Genomic DNA, 16,851 nt, shown 5'->3' on the forward strand with positions numbered 1-16,851 from the left:
CGGGACCGACTGAGAGAGACAGAGGGACAGAGAACCTCGCAGTCACTTCTAGCGGTAATTTGGGGTCTGAGGTGTGTCGGTCGGGTCCCAGTTTGCAGCGGGCAGCTGGGGGGGAACTTGGTTGGGAGGGGAAGGGGTGAGGGAGGAGAGGAGAGGAGAGGGGTGAGGGAGGAGGACAGTGGAGGGGTGCGACCAGGGTCTGGGAGACAGAGACGCGAGTGGAGAGGCAGGTGCTATGCGCGGTAAGGTACCTCACAGTGCTGGGGACTGACAGGCGACGTGGTTGGCTGGAGGGGATCCACCTGGGCGGCCCAATCTGGGTGGTGCCCACAAGGCTGTGCACGTTTGAGGATGGATCTGTCGACCGGCGCCTTTGGGAAGTCACTCAGTACCTGGCAGACGCAGTACCTGACAGTTGTGCCTGACTTTGGCACCTCGATTGGGTACCTTTTTTTGTGCGTCCAGTTCCCAGCTGAAGTGAGTATCGTACCTTCGGCGGCAGGTACCTGGCGTTGGGGTTGGGGTTGGGTTGGGGGCGGCCAAGTTGTGCGTGCTTGCTTGTCTGTTCACGTAGCACCGCTCTCTGCCCTGCTCTCTGCAACGGCGCGCTCCGACTGCCCGTTCTACTGACTGGAATGCGCCGGGCTGCTTTTGCTTTGCTTTGCTTTGCTGTGCTGTTGCTTTGGCTGCAGCTCTGCGTCTCGGCTTCTGATCCTCTGCTGCTACGGCCGCTTTGCTTCTGGTATTCGGTTGGCTGTCGTCCTTGGTGTTCAAAGAGAAGCTGTACCGGCCGCGTGTCTGTCTGCGTGGAGCGGCGAGCGAAGCGAGCGAGAAGCAATGCTATGCTGCAAGCCTAGCACCGTAAATCCAAAAATATCCTTTTCTTGTTCTTTCGGGGCCGGCAGGGATCAGGACGCGACAGCTAGGCGAATTGTCGTCGAAGCTATCGTAGCTCTCTCTGCTGTTGCTTTGCACTGCTCTCAATTGTGGGCGTGCGTTGCGTGCGTTTGCTTGCCACCTTGGCCCCGACGTCCTGATGTCGGATGACGATCTGCTGCTGCTGCTGCTGCTGCTGATTGTTTGTGTCCGGTTGGTCAACCTTCTGGTAGCGCTCGTTATGGCTGCGAAGAGAACAAACAGTTTGATGATGATGTGATGTCCACGACGGGGGTGATGCCAATCAGTGGGATTCGCGAAAAGTAGATGGCGTTTCTATGCTGATATTCGTGGGAGCACGGGACGGAGGGCGCCAACAGCCATGCAGCCGTGGCGGCCGATTGAACGACACTTCACTTTGGACTGGGGTGTCCGTGGGACGCAGATACACCCTGGAGCAAGCTTGTGACTCGCGACGGCGCGGTAATCAGTTGTGCCGGTCGGCGGCGGCGTCGGAGGTCGGGGGTCGGGGGGGTTAGGTGAGCTTGCTGCTGCTTGACCTACCTAGGTAGGTAGCTTGGTGATTTGGTGGTCGGCGTCGCGGGCATGTGGGCTAATAAACACACTTCCACTTCACAATTTCTTAATTACACACTGGCTCCCTGGCGCATGATATCTCGCCCTTCTTTCAGTTTAGACCATGGGAAACGGGCGGGAAACAGTCCGGTGCAAGAGGGGCAAAATAGGGGTCCTGTTTCGAACATGAACATATTCAAGATAATGCCATCACTTCCAAGGTGTGGCCGGGTCACACCAGGGTGTGGTGTTGGTGTTGGTACCGAGCACGGGGAAATGGATTCACAGGAGGCGGATCATTGCTTCCTGTCCTCACGAGAACGGACATCCCGTCCGTACTGTAGAATTGTGCGGCTTGTTGGCCGTACCGCCGTAGGTAGTGTAGACTCGGTGATCCAAGCGTCGATCCGCATCCTTATTCGTACAAACCCATCCATTTCATTACTGTTATGTCATGCCTGTACGCTGAGTATATGCGAATATATGACCTAGGTCTCTTCCTGTACAGCTTATTACACAGCTCACCTTGCTGACCTTAACCCAGGTAAGGCGCGCTAGGTCCCAGAGTGTCCAGAGTCCAGACTGGATCATTTCCATATTACTCTTCTGACAGTTCATATTGCTGTCTATCCCAGACCGTGGTTGTCTCCCCATCAGCCGGCCTCTGGCTGGTGGTCCGTTCCACGGCCAATGGAATCTCGACTTGCTGGTCCTACGAGTGAGTGTGTTTCTGCTTGGGCAGGCATGTGCCTATGTCTGGAGATCTGTTTGGTGAGTACCTAATAACCTACTCTGTAAGATGAGGAGGTATGGTTGGTTGGTGTCCGCAAGTACTCTGTAGGTGCCTGGCCAAGCCAGGGGAAGGTTTCTGGCAATGGCACGAATACCTAGCAACTTGTAACTGAAAGTGTTAGGTTAGGCGTTTTTTTGCTTCTCCAAGTCTGCCTTGAGGTGGGTTCGTGTTTCCCCCGTCCGTGTCCACCGCCCAGCCAGCGCGCGCTGACTGCTTGACCAGACCCGATAATTTGAAATTACGCTGTTCCTCGCTTGGTCTTGGCATCTGGTTTCCCACCACCTTCCTTCACACTTCCGTGCCGCAGAGCAGAGCAGAGCAGAGCACACGCCGTCGGCACCGTGACCCCGTCCATCCATTCCCATTCCCATTCCCATTCCCCTTCCCCTTCCACCACCCTCTCACCGATCCATGGCTTTCGCATTTGCCCTGCATTTTCCCATCCTTCCCACCCTCCCCTGCGCCCAGTATTGACTTCCGGCGCTGTTCACTGTCCAGTCTTGATCTCTTGGCCTGGTCCGTCATCATTCCGTGCGCGCCGCAATACCGCCAAAATTCCAACCACCTGTCATCGGTCTGTCAGTGTCACAGGCCGTCGCCCCGTCTAGACCTTGACGCCCGTAGGTATTGACAGGCCTGCTTCATCCACTTTCCACCTCCAGTATCCAGTTGATTAGACGACCTGACACGGACGAAAGAGCCCACTTGAAGCTGTGATTCGCGTCAGCATGAGATGAGAGTGGACAGCCAAACGACTGGTCTCATCAAAAACATGACACCACTAGCAACCGTTGGCTGTCCGAAAGTCTCGGGTGTCTCTGCTTAGAATCAGCACCGAATTAATGGTGACGAGAGAGGGCCACCAAATGTGGTTTGCTCATGGTGCGTCGGACTCTCGAAATGGTAGTCTACGCGCGCAGGAAGAAGATGCTGACACTTTGTCATCGCCGTTACCCTCATCAGACAGGCCGATTCGCGAGCAAGCGAGAAGGCATAGCGACTTGCAAAGCAACCCTACTCGCCTCCATGTAGCCCTGTGCAAGCCCGGCATATGCATGTTCCTCCCAGATACTGATACAGGTCGCAACGCCGAGTTCGAGTCTGTCCTCGTCTAACACATACAGAGTCCGCTGGTACCTACCGAGTAAGGTACCGTAGCTCGGCTTCGATGACGTTTGTCCAATCAGCCCTGCTTCATCCATCTTATCGTTTGACAGCCGCTGCAAATCGCCGGCACTGTCGCCTCGCTAGGCTGAGCCGCCGGTTTACTATCGACAGGCACAAGTCTCACCTTCCCGCGTCCAAGTGCATAGCATTGAGACGAACGTCAGATTCAACATGAACCTCACCCCTCAAATCTACATCAGCGTCACATCTCACCTAGCTTGTTCGGATGCGATCGCCCACCTGAATCACCCACTATCCCTCCATTGCTGGCAACATTTCGCGGCCCCGAATTTCCAATGACACTTCTCGAAGGAGACCAAATGAGGCGCAATTCGTTTCGAAACAGGGCCCCCCTTCTTTGCCAGAATCACGACAACGGCCACCAGCAGCCCTGGTATCGACATTGTCGTTCGCCCGTGATTCTCAACCCCTGAGTGTCTCGCCCAACATCTCCCACGATACACGCCAGACTGCTCATGCTGCTCGGCACCTGCATCCCAGCCAGCCAATTGCAAAGCTGTTGCAGATGTAGCGCTGCAGGACGCGGAATAGCGTCTGACACAGCCACCCAAGCTTCGTGGCCCCCAATATCAGACCTGCCCCGAAATGACATCAAGCATCTGCCATCGAAAAATCCACAACGCGGCAGGAAGAAGCTTATTCGAGAAAAGGTACGAGGGACGTTTCAGGACAACCGACGTCTGTAAACTGCCTTCCTCCGCGGGCTTCTAGATTCTCCACATCGGCGAGAGGTCGGGTTCCATCCCATGCCGGGGCGGGTCTCGAGCCATTTCCCCCGCCTGCTCAAACTCCATTTTTAGAAAACATTCGGGAATACGAACCGGACCGCACGCCTGGGAATGGCATGTGGTTCAAAGACGTCAAGTCAAGCTAGGAAAGATGACGATGACGACGACGACGTGTCTCGCAGACGTGTCTTTCCGGCCGTCTCGGCGCAGCAGCATTGGCACTTGCTTTTACTTTTGCCCACGTGTGGATGGCGTCTCTTGGATTCCATACTTTTCAGTTCATCAGACCACTCCGAGCGAGACTTTAGGCAGCCATAATCTGCAATAGCGCTGGGTTTGGTTCTTCGTCTGATTACATATCGTTCATCCAAAGATGAGGCGGCTTCGTCCACAGGGATCGTGCCCTCGGGTGGCTGTGCTCGTCGATCATTCTGGAGAAGAGCTGAAATCCCCCACGAACACCGAAACATTCGTCGCCCGAATCGTCACACCGACTGATGGCATGCAGCGGCAGGCGCCCGGCACTTTTGTCTTGTCTCGGTGTCGTTCCCTTCTCGTCTCTCCCTCGCACAGTGGCTTATTCTGTACCACAGCAGTGTCCCACGATCTGCCAGGAGATGGATACACCGGATATCTCGATTCGACCGCCCATGTTGGGTCCACTCTGACGGCAAGAAGCTGACTGGATCTCGCTCAGTTGTACCCCCAGCTGTGTTGGTCAAAGTCCAGCAAAGGAACCTGTTTCGGAGTGTTGAAGAAAATGGCATTCCACCAAGTCCAAAGACCGATGTCTTGCTCCCAATATTGTACAATGAGGGGGGACTGCCCTGTCTCCCGATAACGCCGTTGCGCCGGACAACCCCTCTTCTTCTAATGGTATCATCGGTCTTGTCGTCTATAATTCGCAAATCCCAAAGGAACAGAAATGTCTGGTCTCTATCCCAGATCTACACTTGCCAAACAAAGGAAAGGTGTTTTTGTTGTACAGTCAGGACATCCTCAGATGACCTCTTCCCGCTCGAAACCCTGAGCCTTCAACGCGGCGTTGGGCTTCTCGCCGTCCTTGTATTCGCTGACGAAGGGGTTCGGGTCCTCCTTCTGGTTGAGGTTACTCAGAGTGTGGTTAACGCCACGATGGACAGCCTCTGCGGTTGATATCAGTAAATGCTTTCTCCTCTTGAACTTGTACTTGATAACACATACCATCAGCTCTGATGTACATGATCAGATCCTTCATCGTCCTGTGCCCCTCTGGAATCTTCCAGTACTGCACCGCAATGTCGGGGATCTCGAACTTGGGGTCGGACCACTTGGGCAGAAGGCCCTGGTCGATCTCGTGGATACACCTGGTGTACGTGTGGACGGCCTCCTCCTCGAGATACCCGACGAAACGATGGGTGATCTTGGGCGAGACCAGGTACGACAGGAACATGCCGTTGAAGAAGACACCCTGGGCGCCGAGGATCATGGTCTTCATGAACCAGCCCGGCTCTGACATCTTCATAAAGGTCAAGAGATGCATGCGCTCGTTGAAGCTAAGCCGAAACCATGTTAGTATATCTGACTGCACCGAGAGAACATCCTTCGAGCCGCGTCTACATACCTCTCTTCCAGGAGCGTTTCGATCCAGCCATTGTCGCGCTTCATGCGCCGCAGGCTACCAAGATGACGAAGCATGCCGGCGACCATGCCCGGGACTTGAGTAACGTGTTAGTGACCTCTTCCTGCTAACATGCAAAGAACAAGGGTGGAACTATTTTGAAGGCTTACCTCCGGCAATGCTCTCGAGGAAGATGAACCGCACCAGCCATTGGGCCTCAGTGAGCGGTTTGTCGGCGGTCAACGCCGTGGTCGGGTTCTTCTTATCGACCTGCTGGTCCGCGCCCAGGCCCGTGGCTCTGTCCATGCACCACCTCGCCAGACGGACAAACTTCCACGCGGCCCAGTCGCCGACGGTGCGCGGGACGCGGTGATCCGGCACGATGTCCCGCATCTGTTGCTCCGTGTACCCCGGATGCGGCCATGCCGGCGCAGTCGTGCGGATGTGCTCCGTCTCCTTGGCGGGGAAGAAGTCCCGGAGCTGGGCGGCGGGCGTCGTCGAGAAGTTGCTGTGCTGCTGCTGCTGCTGCTGGATTCGAAGGCTTGCTGGGTAGTAAAGGGTGTGCGAGGAGGAGGCGCCGATTTTGTACGTGGTTGCTGCTGCCCGGACGAGCTGGGCTGCGCCGGTTCTAGGCGCGCAAAGTTTGGTTGATGCTCTTGATGAAAGCATGGGTAATGATATTGTAGATGCTGGTTGACTTGGAGTCGTATGAGTCTTCAGGGATCGTTGTGATGTTGTGTTGATGATGCTGTGAGTACATGGGAAGAGTGCCTGAGGAGGCTCACGGCCTCTGGCTCTTATATATCACATCTTCAAGGCAAGTCGGCGGCGGCGGTGGTGGTAGGGGTTTCGGCTGTAAGACCCATGGGATGGATACACAAACACAATGCGCAAGGAAGACAACGGTAACGGGGGCGGATTACTCAAGCCTACGAATACAGACCGGGTCAAAGACGGGGAAGAATTCTACTGTTTGCAATGCCTCAGGTCGCAGGCGTGCCCGTGACACCGGCCGGAGCTGTCCCCCGTGTCAAAGCTGAGGCTAAGTCGCCGAGAGTACGCCGGCTAGATTAGCCTCGATGCCTTGTTGCGTCCAGCTTACATTACCAGCGCTGTGGTTGACCAGGTTGACGGTTGTGACGTCTCCGATACCCGATCATTCGGGTGGGCAATACTGGTTTTGGTAGGTGGGGGGCACGGGGGGCCAGCAGGCAAAGCCCGCTGGCGGGGATCAGCTGGACGGCGTCTGTCGGGAGCTCTCGGGATGGGACGCTGGGGACGCTGAGAACGATAGCTGAGCACTCCGCTCCTTTCTCGTCGGGCTGTGATTGGATGGAATCCGCCGCAGTCGCCAGAATGCACTCACGGATACGGACGTTTTCTCAGCGACAATTGTTTCCGCACGGAGGTGAAGGCATGCATTTGATGCCGCTGCTGACGTTGGAGAGCCACCTGCATTATCTATCCCCAAGAATAGAGTTGAGCCGGTAGTATAGGGCGCGTCTCCGATGGTAAGGCGTTCACTTGGCAAACAAGTTGATGTTATTGTTTTAGCCCTTGAAGTCATTGAGTGGGCTCGCTGTGGTAATCGCCGACCTCTCCGTGTGTTGCCGTGGCTTTGATGATGTCAAACAGGAACAAAATTCTCTCTGCGAAGCTGGTGCTGTTTGAGTCATGAAATCGAGAAAAAATCTTCTCCTTTTACGGGGAGGTGCAGATGTGAACGGCGATGTTTACCGCGAATCCCCACTGAGCTTGTTTACGAATTTCAAATCCCGACTTGTCGATGGAGAAAAGGCTCCAGAGCGGGACACCCGTCCGCCGCCGTCTTCTCCGCCGCCGCCCCGGAGGATCGAGGCCGGCCATGTGACCGTTCTAGAAATGGCATCTTTCAAAGCCAAATTCGAGATGACAGGCTGGGACCAGGATCCGGAGGGGCATGGGGAAAGGTAATTGGAGCACGAAACTGCCTCAGCTAGGGGGCTCTCTTGGTGAACCCCGACTATCCTGTTGCCCAACGCCCTACGGTCCGCGGAGACACGGACGATAAAACGTTTTGCTAGTCACGTTGGCAAATTTGAGGCTGTTTTGGGCAGGACCGTTTAGGAGGGATCGGGAGAAGGCGGCTGCGGCTCTGATCGCCTCAGGCCCGTTCGTCCTGCGAATGGATGGCCGTGATCCATCGGTGCCTCAGCTGCCAGGCTACGACATGGTCGTGGTTCAGGTGCTGGGTTGAGTATCTGTGTCAGATATTTGAGATTTCACTGGGCCTGCCTTCTTTGCGAATATTTATCACTAAGTCGTCTGGCTGCCCACCCGCAGCCTGACCGCAGCTTATCCTGTCCAAGTGTTGAGTTTGCGGAAATGCGAATTATCCTGATTTACAGCCTCTTGGATCGTGCTCATGAGAAAAATGACAAGCAAACGTCGGTGTTCACGGGACAATCCGATTGGAGCGCCTCTTGGCATCTTCATCAGGTCAACCTTCTTCACAACGGTCCACCAGGGACCGCAAGCAATGAAAGCAAAAGAAATCCTTCTCAGGAAGCTTTGGGTGTTCAAAAATTCCCTAGCCAGCCTAGGCCGACTAGGAGTGGTCATAGTTATAGTTTTCAACTAGCAAAAACACGATCTCGGACGAATCCTCACTGATACGCGTAAAGCCCTTGCACTCGGATGAAGAAGAAAGAGAGAGAAACGAGCAAGACCCGCGGCACGAGCTGGGGTTTATATGTGTTTTCCATGGTGGGTCACGGATCAGTAAAAGGTACGTACCGGAAAAGCTCCAGGTGAATTTTTTCAACAGGCAACAGGCGCGGGGTCATTTGCTGGGTGAGTCACTGCGCGCAAACACCAACAAGGTGCCTGAGACGGAAGGAAGACTGAGGTTTTCCAGCAGCAAAGTTCTCTGCCTGGAGGGACATGAAGAGGCAAGGGCCACTTGAGGCCACTGAGGCCACTGAGGCCAATGAGGCCAAACTCGGTGACGCCCGTCATCAAGCTACCTTGCTGCTTGCCTTACCTAAGGTATGCAGCCCACGGCCCGAATCTAGGGATGGCGGGGTAGAACATCCCACCTTCGCCTTTCGGCCGCGACTGGCTTACACTGTCTCTACCATGAGTTGTGCAAAGTATTCCATGATGAAGTTGCCGACGACGTCTTGATTCTTATCTTTATCAGTCAGTTAGGCTATGACTTGACGAGAGATGCCACGGTGATTTTACGAACGCAAAGCATCCTTCAGCGCCTCCGTCGTAAGGTACCCTTATGATCATGAAGGTCTCCGTTCTATGGCTTCCTATTCCGTGCAGCCTCGGTTTTACTGAGCGTACCTTCGCAACCCAAACGGATTATCCCCTTTCACAATGACTCTAAGCGCATCTTCTTCAGATGACGGGAGAGCAAGCGCAGTAAGGGTGCCATTTCCGTGCATCACAGACGCTGCCTGTGGAAGTCGATCAGGGTGACCTCAATACTTCAGACTTCGTCGGGTCTCCAGCGAGTTCCCCCGCTAGGTGCTGCCCGCTGCCGCGTTCGGCCGGTCTGGGCTTTCCCTTCCTCGGGCGCCCTTCACTGCTTTCCTGCCCAACCACGGACCCCCCTCCTGTCCACAATTGGTATCTCCGAAAACCAAACTTCAGGCTTGATGGGATTTTTTTCTCCTCGACCAACATCTCTGTTAATCGCCCGCTTCTCTAAGCTCTGCTTCCGTCGCCCATTGTCGACTTTCGACTTTTGATTTCTTGCCCCGCGCCTAGCACATATACCATCTGACATCATGCCTCCTAAGAAGTGGGGTGAGTAGCTACATGTCCCGCACACGCACACAAATTATCCTCAGAGGCAAAATGTCACGATGATCTGGCTGGACCGGTTCTCGCGGCCATGATCGTCAACCCCACTTCAGCATCATGTCCTCATCTTCTTGAGCTATGCTGACTGGGTTTAACCGTAGACGAGGAAGAGAGCGGCGAGGAGAGCTCCAGCTCCAACTCGGCCCCCGTTGCCGCCCTCCGCCGTACAAAGTTCGATGACGAAGAAGACGAGGACGATGTACGTTCGCCGACCGACCCGCAACGTCGCTGCGCGCACACACTGACGCTTTCTTGCAGGTCCTTGACTCCTGGGATGCCGCCGAAGACTCCGAGGTCGAGCGCGAGAAGGCCAAGAAGGCCGAGGAGGCCAAGGCCAAGGCTGCCGAAGAGGCCAAGAAGAACAAGAAGTCCAAGACCCAGCGCATCGCTGAGCTCAAGGAGGAGCGCGCTCGCCGCGCGGAGGACGAGGAGTCCGGAGAGGAGGAGACCGAGGCCGAGCGTCGCGAGCGTCTCCGCCGTACTGAGAAGGAGTCCGACATGAAGCACGCCGAGGACCTTTTCGGTGATATCGGAGTTCCCGCCGGCCGCAAGGCCACTCTCGCCGGCACCGCCGTCCAGATCGACCCCAACGATCCCAGCAAGACGGCCAACATCGCCCAGATGCCTCTGTTCAACCCCCAAACCAAGACCCAGTTCGAGCACCTCCGCACCACGCTGACGCCCATCCTCGTCAACAACGCCAGGAAGGCTCACTACGGTCTCTTCATGCAGGAGTTCACCAAGGGCTTGGCCAAGGAACTCCCTAGTGAGCAGATCAAGAAGATCGCCTCTGCTCTCACTGCCCTCAGCAACGAGAAGATGAAGGAGGAGAAGGCCGCTGCCGGTGGCAACAAGAAGAGCAAGGCTGCCAAGACCAAGGTTTCCGCTGTCGTTAGCCGTGCCAGTGCTGCTGACACCGAGACCTACGAGGACGATGCCTTCGGAGAGTAAGTTGCACTCTTGAGATGCTGTGAACGTGCCCCGAATGCTAACCCTTTCTCCAGTGACGACTTCATGTGAAGCAGCAGGCAGGGTTGCATCATTCTCCCATACCCAGCGTCCGGCCCCTTACAGTCCTGCGAGCCCGCTACGTGTCGTATAATTCGGCGCGTCTGCGTGCCGAGATTGGCGGCGGCGGCGGCGGCTTGATTGTACGCGATCATGTCCACACGGCACAACCCGTTGCGTCATTCGCACGTGGGAGCAAGGACCCTTGAGGGATCGCAACCGTTTGGGGCCGCTGGAGATTGGGCCAAAGCAGAAAAGATGACGATGTTGGTTGGCGGAGTAGTGAAAAATGGCGTCAATTTTGGCGGACGCTGAATAGATCATGGATGGTGTTCTTCGCACTCCATTCCGTTAGGGTCAGCATGCTACACTGCGTTTTCCGCATGATATCAGGAGCACGACGATTCATGATCGATGGATAATGGGACTTGGTAGATCAAAACAATATGATAGATCCGATTCATCAAAGATTCATTTACAAGACTACCTGCATAGCCCGACACATTCCGCATAGATTGGAGGCGAAGTACTAAGTGTATGGCATCCAGTGCTTGCTAAGAGAAGCGGCTTGAACTTCGAATTCGGTACAAGTAACCCCTAGTAAAGGGATTAACTCATGAGTTCTGAACATGCTCAAAAAAGTAAAGATCTCGCAATCCATCTTTTCGGTGATTGCACGAGCAACGACTACAGCCAGCAGGAGAGAGACTCCCTGTGATTCTGAGAGCAGCATTGTCATGAGATACTTGATCAAATAGAAACATGTTCCGTCAGATTCCTGCGCAGTATGGCCAGCGGATACAAAGCTAGCATGTAGTCATTGATCCAGGCATAGAACAGGTGCCTCTCCATCCGCCTACTTGAGCTACACCAGTTTCGACCATTTTCTAGACGAAGGAGACTTTGGGCCTAATATCACTCGACGGGTGGTTTGTCTTCTCCACCCCGGGCATGCTTCCTCAGCTTGAAGCGTGTTAAATGTTTAATGCCTCGTTCGCTGTGCTTTCCAAGCATCCGGCGATACGCCTTCTTCTCTAATGCATGTCAAATGGCTATCAAAAGCAGAGAGAGAGAGAGAGAAGGGGGGGGGGGGGGGGGGGGGGGGGGGGGAGGGAACTTGAATCGCCGTGATAGGCGCAATCATTTCCTGGGTGAACCCCAGAAGACCATGCTTTGGTATCCTTGGATGGAGGTCGAGATAGCACCCTAGGCTTCAATATCGCGCGTTATGCATAAAGTAGGTGGTCAAGGGTGTCGCGGGGAGGGTGGAGAGATGTTTAGAACCACGAGCATGGTTCGGATCCCGGTTTGACGATGTGGGCGTCATGCGCGAGACCTTCAACACAAATGCGACAAGCGCAGTGTCGATGTGAGTCACAATCGAAGCGGAAAAGGCAAGCCAGTTGGTGCGAAGTTGCAAGCACATACGAGTCAAAAGTTGGAAATAGGGGTATCAATTATTTTGTCGTTACCTCTCCCCCTACCAAATGTGTATCCCATGTATCGTACGGAACGCCTCGCCGCCCAGAAAGCAAAATGAAGGAGTGAAGTGGGGTTTGAGAGCCGACCCTTTCTACTCCGAAAACATGCTCAGCCGTTATATATACACATTTCCGTCTATGCAAAATGAACGCCCTTCTTTTTAAATCATGAGGCTCGTTACCACAGCCGTGCCCGCCCCAACTGGAGCAAAAGCTGATGAGAGGAGAGGTGGACTAGATGACGTTACCGGCCATGCCCATGAAGAGGGCATGGACAGCAAGACTCAACGTCCAGAAGCCAACCTTCTTGAGTCGGCGTACGCGGCTTTGCTGGTTTTCGACATCGCGGGCAAAGGCCTCGTACGTCTCGGCTGACATGTCATCCATCAGACCGCAGTCGAAGATGGTCCAGCTGCCGTCAAAGTCACTAGCGCGTTTGACTATGCGACAAGTGATGGGGATGTACGTCTTTTTGGCGTTGATGTAGGCCACAATGGGGCGAACAAGCGCCTGGTTGATGTATGAGATGTCCTTCGTGAAAAGGGGCACGGCGGCCTTGACATCGTTCATGTGGATACGAAGATCCATGATCAGATACCGCCTATCCCCGTCCATTTGCTCGGGCTCCTCTTCATCGTGTGACTCGGGAGATTCCGGAGTGCTGTACCCGACAACCTCTGGTGCAGCCTGAGAAAGATGACCCGATGTTGGGGTTGGGCCCAAAAGTGCGGCGGCGTCGATAAGAAGGTCCTTTTGAAGAAGGCGCATGCGGTTCGAGATGACCACATCCTCGAGTTGGTCGTAAAAGTCTGACATAACCTTGGTAATGCTATCGTCCAGGTCGGCAGGGAACATTACATCCGCTACAATGTCAACATTTCCCTCATAAATCCAGCCGAAAGGACCTTCAACGCCTCGGTTGAGGTGGTCAATCTTGAGGCCGTCGATGCGAAGGCGGCTAAACTTCTTCCATGCCGACGGCTCGCCAACATCGTTAGCAGCGTCTCCGTTCTCGCCAGCCACGGTGCCATGAACCTGACGAGGGTGAATGGTGAATAGAGAGCCATCAAACGACCCAGACATGTGTGTTGCTGAGAGGAAGTCGTAGAATAACCACTGTTTCCGGAGCTGTGGTAGCTCGCAGGAGAAGATGCTGACCGAGAATGGCCGGAAGCCGTTGGGCTGGTGAACCGTTACGAGAAGATCCTCGAGTTTGAAGGAATCGATCTCAAAGTCGCCAGGCTCGTGGGTGTGACGGTACGAAAGAGGATCGACAACCTCATCCGACCACACAACTGAGGTGCGGTCCACTACGCCCCGGACTCCCTTGACCTCGACATCTTTCAGGAAACCCTTTCCGTTCCACCATTTCAGGAACGACAGGGTGACGTTCACGGTAGCTATAGTGACATCGTACTGCGTGTAGTTGCCGTCGTCCTCTTCCAACACTCTAACATCATTCTCGTCGTGCTTTTCGGCGGCTGCCACAGCCGCGGCATTCTTCGAGGAACCCTTGCTAACTGAGGATGTGACCTGTCCGGGCCGTCGTGATACGAAAACGTTTCTAAAGGTGATGACGCCGTCTCCCCACTTGGGGACGATGGCCGACTCGAAGACCACCGTGACGCCAGCAGACTCGGTCAGAGAATCACCGACCCATTTCGCGAGAGTTTCTAGGACAGAGCATCAGTGACTGGGGTGCCTAGAAGCAGTGCAGTGAACGTACCCTGTGCAAAAACCGTGTTGATACTGAAGATGATGAGGGAGAAGAAGGTCGTGGTACCGACGAGAATCCAGACAAGGTGACCGAACAGGAACCACGATACGAAAGCACCCCATTCATCAATATTCCACGGCCTCATACTTCTAATGCCCGCCCACTTGAAGCGCACCTTCATGCGACCCAAGAAGCCATTGGCAGCGGCGAGAAGTTCTTCCCGAGTGGGCCGGTGCGGCATCTTCGGTATGTGCAAATATTTCGACATGGTGGAGGCAATCGACTCCGCGTCGTGGTCTGATGTGTCGGCCTTGTCCTGATCTGTAGCCTTAGCATTTTGCTGCTTCGGCTCGGCCGCCGTGCCCTTTTCCTCGGGCTTCCCGCTTTCGGAGCTGTGATGCCTCCTCTCATTCGGTGCTGCGCTCCTGGAGTCGTTGTGTATGCCTCGTCGCCATGCTAGTCGGCCCAGCTGGTAGAGCTTCGACTTGCTCGTCAGCCCCGCACTCGCAGACTCGGCAGCAGCGGCGGCGCAAGTAACTACCGCAGCCTGCGAGGGCGAAACGTTGGTGGTGAAGCCGACCAACAGCAGTCCGCTCCCAGTGTAGCTTCGTTGCGCATTGTAGACGTTCGGTCGTGGAAACGAGTGTCGCCCAGAGTGGATGGTTCTTCGGAAAGATGCCGCCTTATAAGTCGGATTGGCAGCCGGCTGAGTAGCCCTGACGCAGGCGTTCCTTGTTGCAGCAGTTAAGATAGTCGTCCCTTGCAGACCCAGAGTCTGCGACGCCGATGCGCTGGCACAGGACCAGAAGCGACGCCCAAGAAGAGTCGTCGCAGTGTTAGACATGTCTCCAGCTCATCCTGTCTCTTGGTTGAACAGAGAGACAGCAGATGAGGAAGAAGAGCCGGTCGATTATCTACCTCGAAGGGTATGTGCGGGGGGTAAGGGGCGGCTTGCAACAATCGGATTGTAAACAAGATGCAAGAGAGAGAGAGAGGCACGGCAAATGTTAGTACATTTCATGCGCTCATGCAGATGTGACTGAGATGTAAACCTGCGCCAGGGAAGGCGCCTGTGAAAAGTCATCCATGACGCGCTACCACAGCTTTCGCTCGCTGAACCCAGCTGGACCCATTCCAAAGATACCTGACGTAAGGGGCGTCACCTCACACCAGCACCCCTCCTGCTGCTGGGAGGCTGGAGCCAGGGCAAAGAGAAAAATTTAGTCAAAAAGGCAGCATGGTCTGTGCTTCCGTAACCTGGGCCCCCTGCTTCCACTCATGTAGGCAATGGTTAGGTAGGGTGCATGGTGAGGCTTGTATGGCTGTTCTTTCTAAACCCTCAACGTTATTCCTTGAAGCCCCGAAGCCTGTTAAGAACTCTTCTGTAGGTAGTCCGAAATACTCTAGCCAGCCTCTCTCAATTAACGTGCGCTGTGACTCAGGAGAGCAGGATGAATATTGCTGCAAAAAGATGCCATGCTGAGCAAGGATGGTGGTGACACACAGTTCACTACGGAGACCGGTCTCCACTCTGCTCTGGTCCCCTCTTTCGTTTCTCAAGTCCGTGCCTTGACCCCCTCACCCAAGAGCCTCTGTCTCTGCTTATCCGCTTATCGATAAAAAAAAAACACAAAAATTTGGGATTGCAGTTTAATCGAATCGGTCTACAATTGATACCCGCCGCTTTTTTTCTTCACAATCGCCTGCCCCCGCCGCCGCCGCCAGACCGACTCGCCCCGACACACAAACCGGAGTCACTGACCGAAAAAAACGATACCCATTTTCGAGTCCTTGTGAATTTCCAGCGATCGATCCCAAGACCTGAGGAATCTTCGACCACCAACTTCCCCTTCCGAACCGCCTGCCCATCATGCCCGCCCCTACCGCCAAGCAGGTCGAAATCGCCGCCCCGCCGCCCGAGGCTGCTTTCCAGGAGGAGCAGCAGGACGAGGAGCTTCTGCTCGATGCGCCGACTGCGCTGCCCGAAGACCTGGATGCGATCATGCCCAGCGTGCCCCAGAACGGAGAGGAGAGCGAGATGGTCGTCGACGAGGAAAACCGCCCGCGCTTTGCGCCCGCTAGAGACATTGTGCGCCTACCCACATACTCGTAGAAGACTTGTTGATGTCAGGGACTAAACGTTGCTCCAGGACCCCGTCACCAGAATAGAGACCCGTAAGGTCCCGGTGCCTCCTCACCGCTTCACCCCCCTCAAGTCCGCCTGGCCCAAGAGTACGTTTTTTCGCACAATGTCTTTGAGGATCACCTTTGTCTGACGAGTGCGCGCCCACAGTCTACCCCCCTCTCGTCGAGCACCTCAAGCTTCAGGTCCGCATGAACCCGCGGAGGAAACAGGTCGAGCTCCGCACATCCAAGCACTCCACCGAGGACGGCGCCCTGCAGAAGGGCGAGGACTTTGTCAAGGCCTTTACCCTGGGCTTCGACGTTGACGATGCTATTGCGCTGTTGCGTCTGGACGATCTCTACAGTAAGCAATATTCTTGCGAAAAGGAGGCAATGTAGAACAGTTGCTGACAATACTGTAGTCGAGACTTTCGAGATCCGAGATGTCAAGCAGGTCATGGGCAACGAGGCGCAGGGCCGTGCCATCGGTCGCATAGCAGGCAAGGACGGCAAGACGAAGTGTATGTCGCTAGCATATCGCAAACCCGTCCTCCAAGAGATTATCACTAACAGCAGACGCAGTCGCCATCGAGAACGCCAGCAAGACCCGTATCGTCCTGGCCGACAGCAAGATCCACATCCTCGGCGCCTACAAGAACATCCACATGGCCCGTGAGTCCATCGTGAGCTTAATTCTCGGAAAGCCTCCTTCCAAGGTCTACGGCAACCTGAGAACAGTCGCCGCGCGCATGAAGGAGAGATTTTAAGAGAGGGAATACCAGCAAACAAAAAAGCTGGAATTGGACAAAAGAAAAGTGAAGGAAAAGTTTTAAAAGGACAATCTTGGGTGGTTTAATGATGGCATGAAACGACATCCTGTCATGGACTCCGGCGTTGTGGGCATT

General features: G+C 54.9%; 4 protein-coding genes across 4 annotated transcripts; 2 read left to right on the plus strand and 2 right to left on the minus strand.

Annotated features, from left to right (window-relative positions):
• Positions 1–5,160: 5,160 nt before the first annotated feature.
• Positions 5,161–6,430, minus strand: AOX1_1 (Alternative oxidase, mitochondrial precursor; the record flags this gene model as incomplete). The annotated part of the gene is made up of 4 exons (XM_053177267.1): positions 5,161–5,306; positions 5,365–5,696; positions 5,765–5,858; positions 5,932–6,430. The coding sequence occupies 4 exons, from the start codon at positions 6,428–6,430 to the stop codon at positions 5,161–5,163; spliced, it is 1,071 nt and encodes a 356-aa protein (XP_053038863.1).
• Positions 6,431–9,540: 3,110 nt separating this feature from the next.
• On the plus strand, positions 9,541–10,833 carry HCR1 (Translation initiation factor 3 subunit J component; the record flags this gene model as incomplete). Its single annotated transcript, XM_053177268.1, has 4 exons — positions 9,541–9,559; positions 9,718–9,815; positions 9,875–10,563; positions 10,674–10,833. The coding sequence occupies 4 exons, from the start codon at positions 9,541–9,543 to the stop codon at positions 10,831–10,833; spliced, it is 966 nt and encodes a 321-aa protein (XP_053038864.1).
• Positions 10,834–12,339: 1,506 nt separating this feature from the next.
• On the minus strand, positions 12,340–14,666 carry COL26b_004392 (uncharacterized protein; the record flags this gene model as incomplete). Its single annotated transcript, XM_053177269.1, has 2 exons — positions 12,340–13,778; positions 13,832–14,666. 2 exons carry the CDS (start codon positions 14,664–14,666, stop codon positions 12,340–12,342), a joined length of 2,274 nt encoding a protein of 757 aa, XP_053038865.1.
• A 1,026-nt stretch (positions 14,667–15,692) lies between these two features.
• On the plus strand, positions 15,693–16,713 carry PNO1 (pre-rRNA-processing protein pno1; the record flags this gene model as incomplete). The annotated part of the gene is made up of 5 exons (XM_053177270.1): positions 15,693–15,911; positions 15,973–16,054; positions 16,116–16,310; positions 16,369–16,467; positions 16,529–16,713. 5 exons carry the CDS (start codon positions 15,693–15,695, stop codon positions 16,711–16,713), a joined length of 780 nt encoding a protein of 259 aa, XP_053038866.1.
• Between the last annotated feature and the right edge of the window lie 138 nt (positions 16,714–16,851).

Source organism: Colletotrichum chrysophilum (assembly GCF_026319265.1).
Source record: "Colletotrichum chrysophilum strain AFK26 chromosome Unknown scaffold_26, whole genome shotgun sequence".
Taxonomy (NCBI): Eukaryota; Fungi; Ascomycota; class Sordariomycetes; order Glomerellales; family Glomerellaceae; genus Colletotrichum; species Colletotrichum chrysophilum.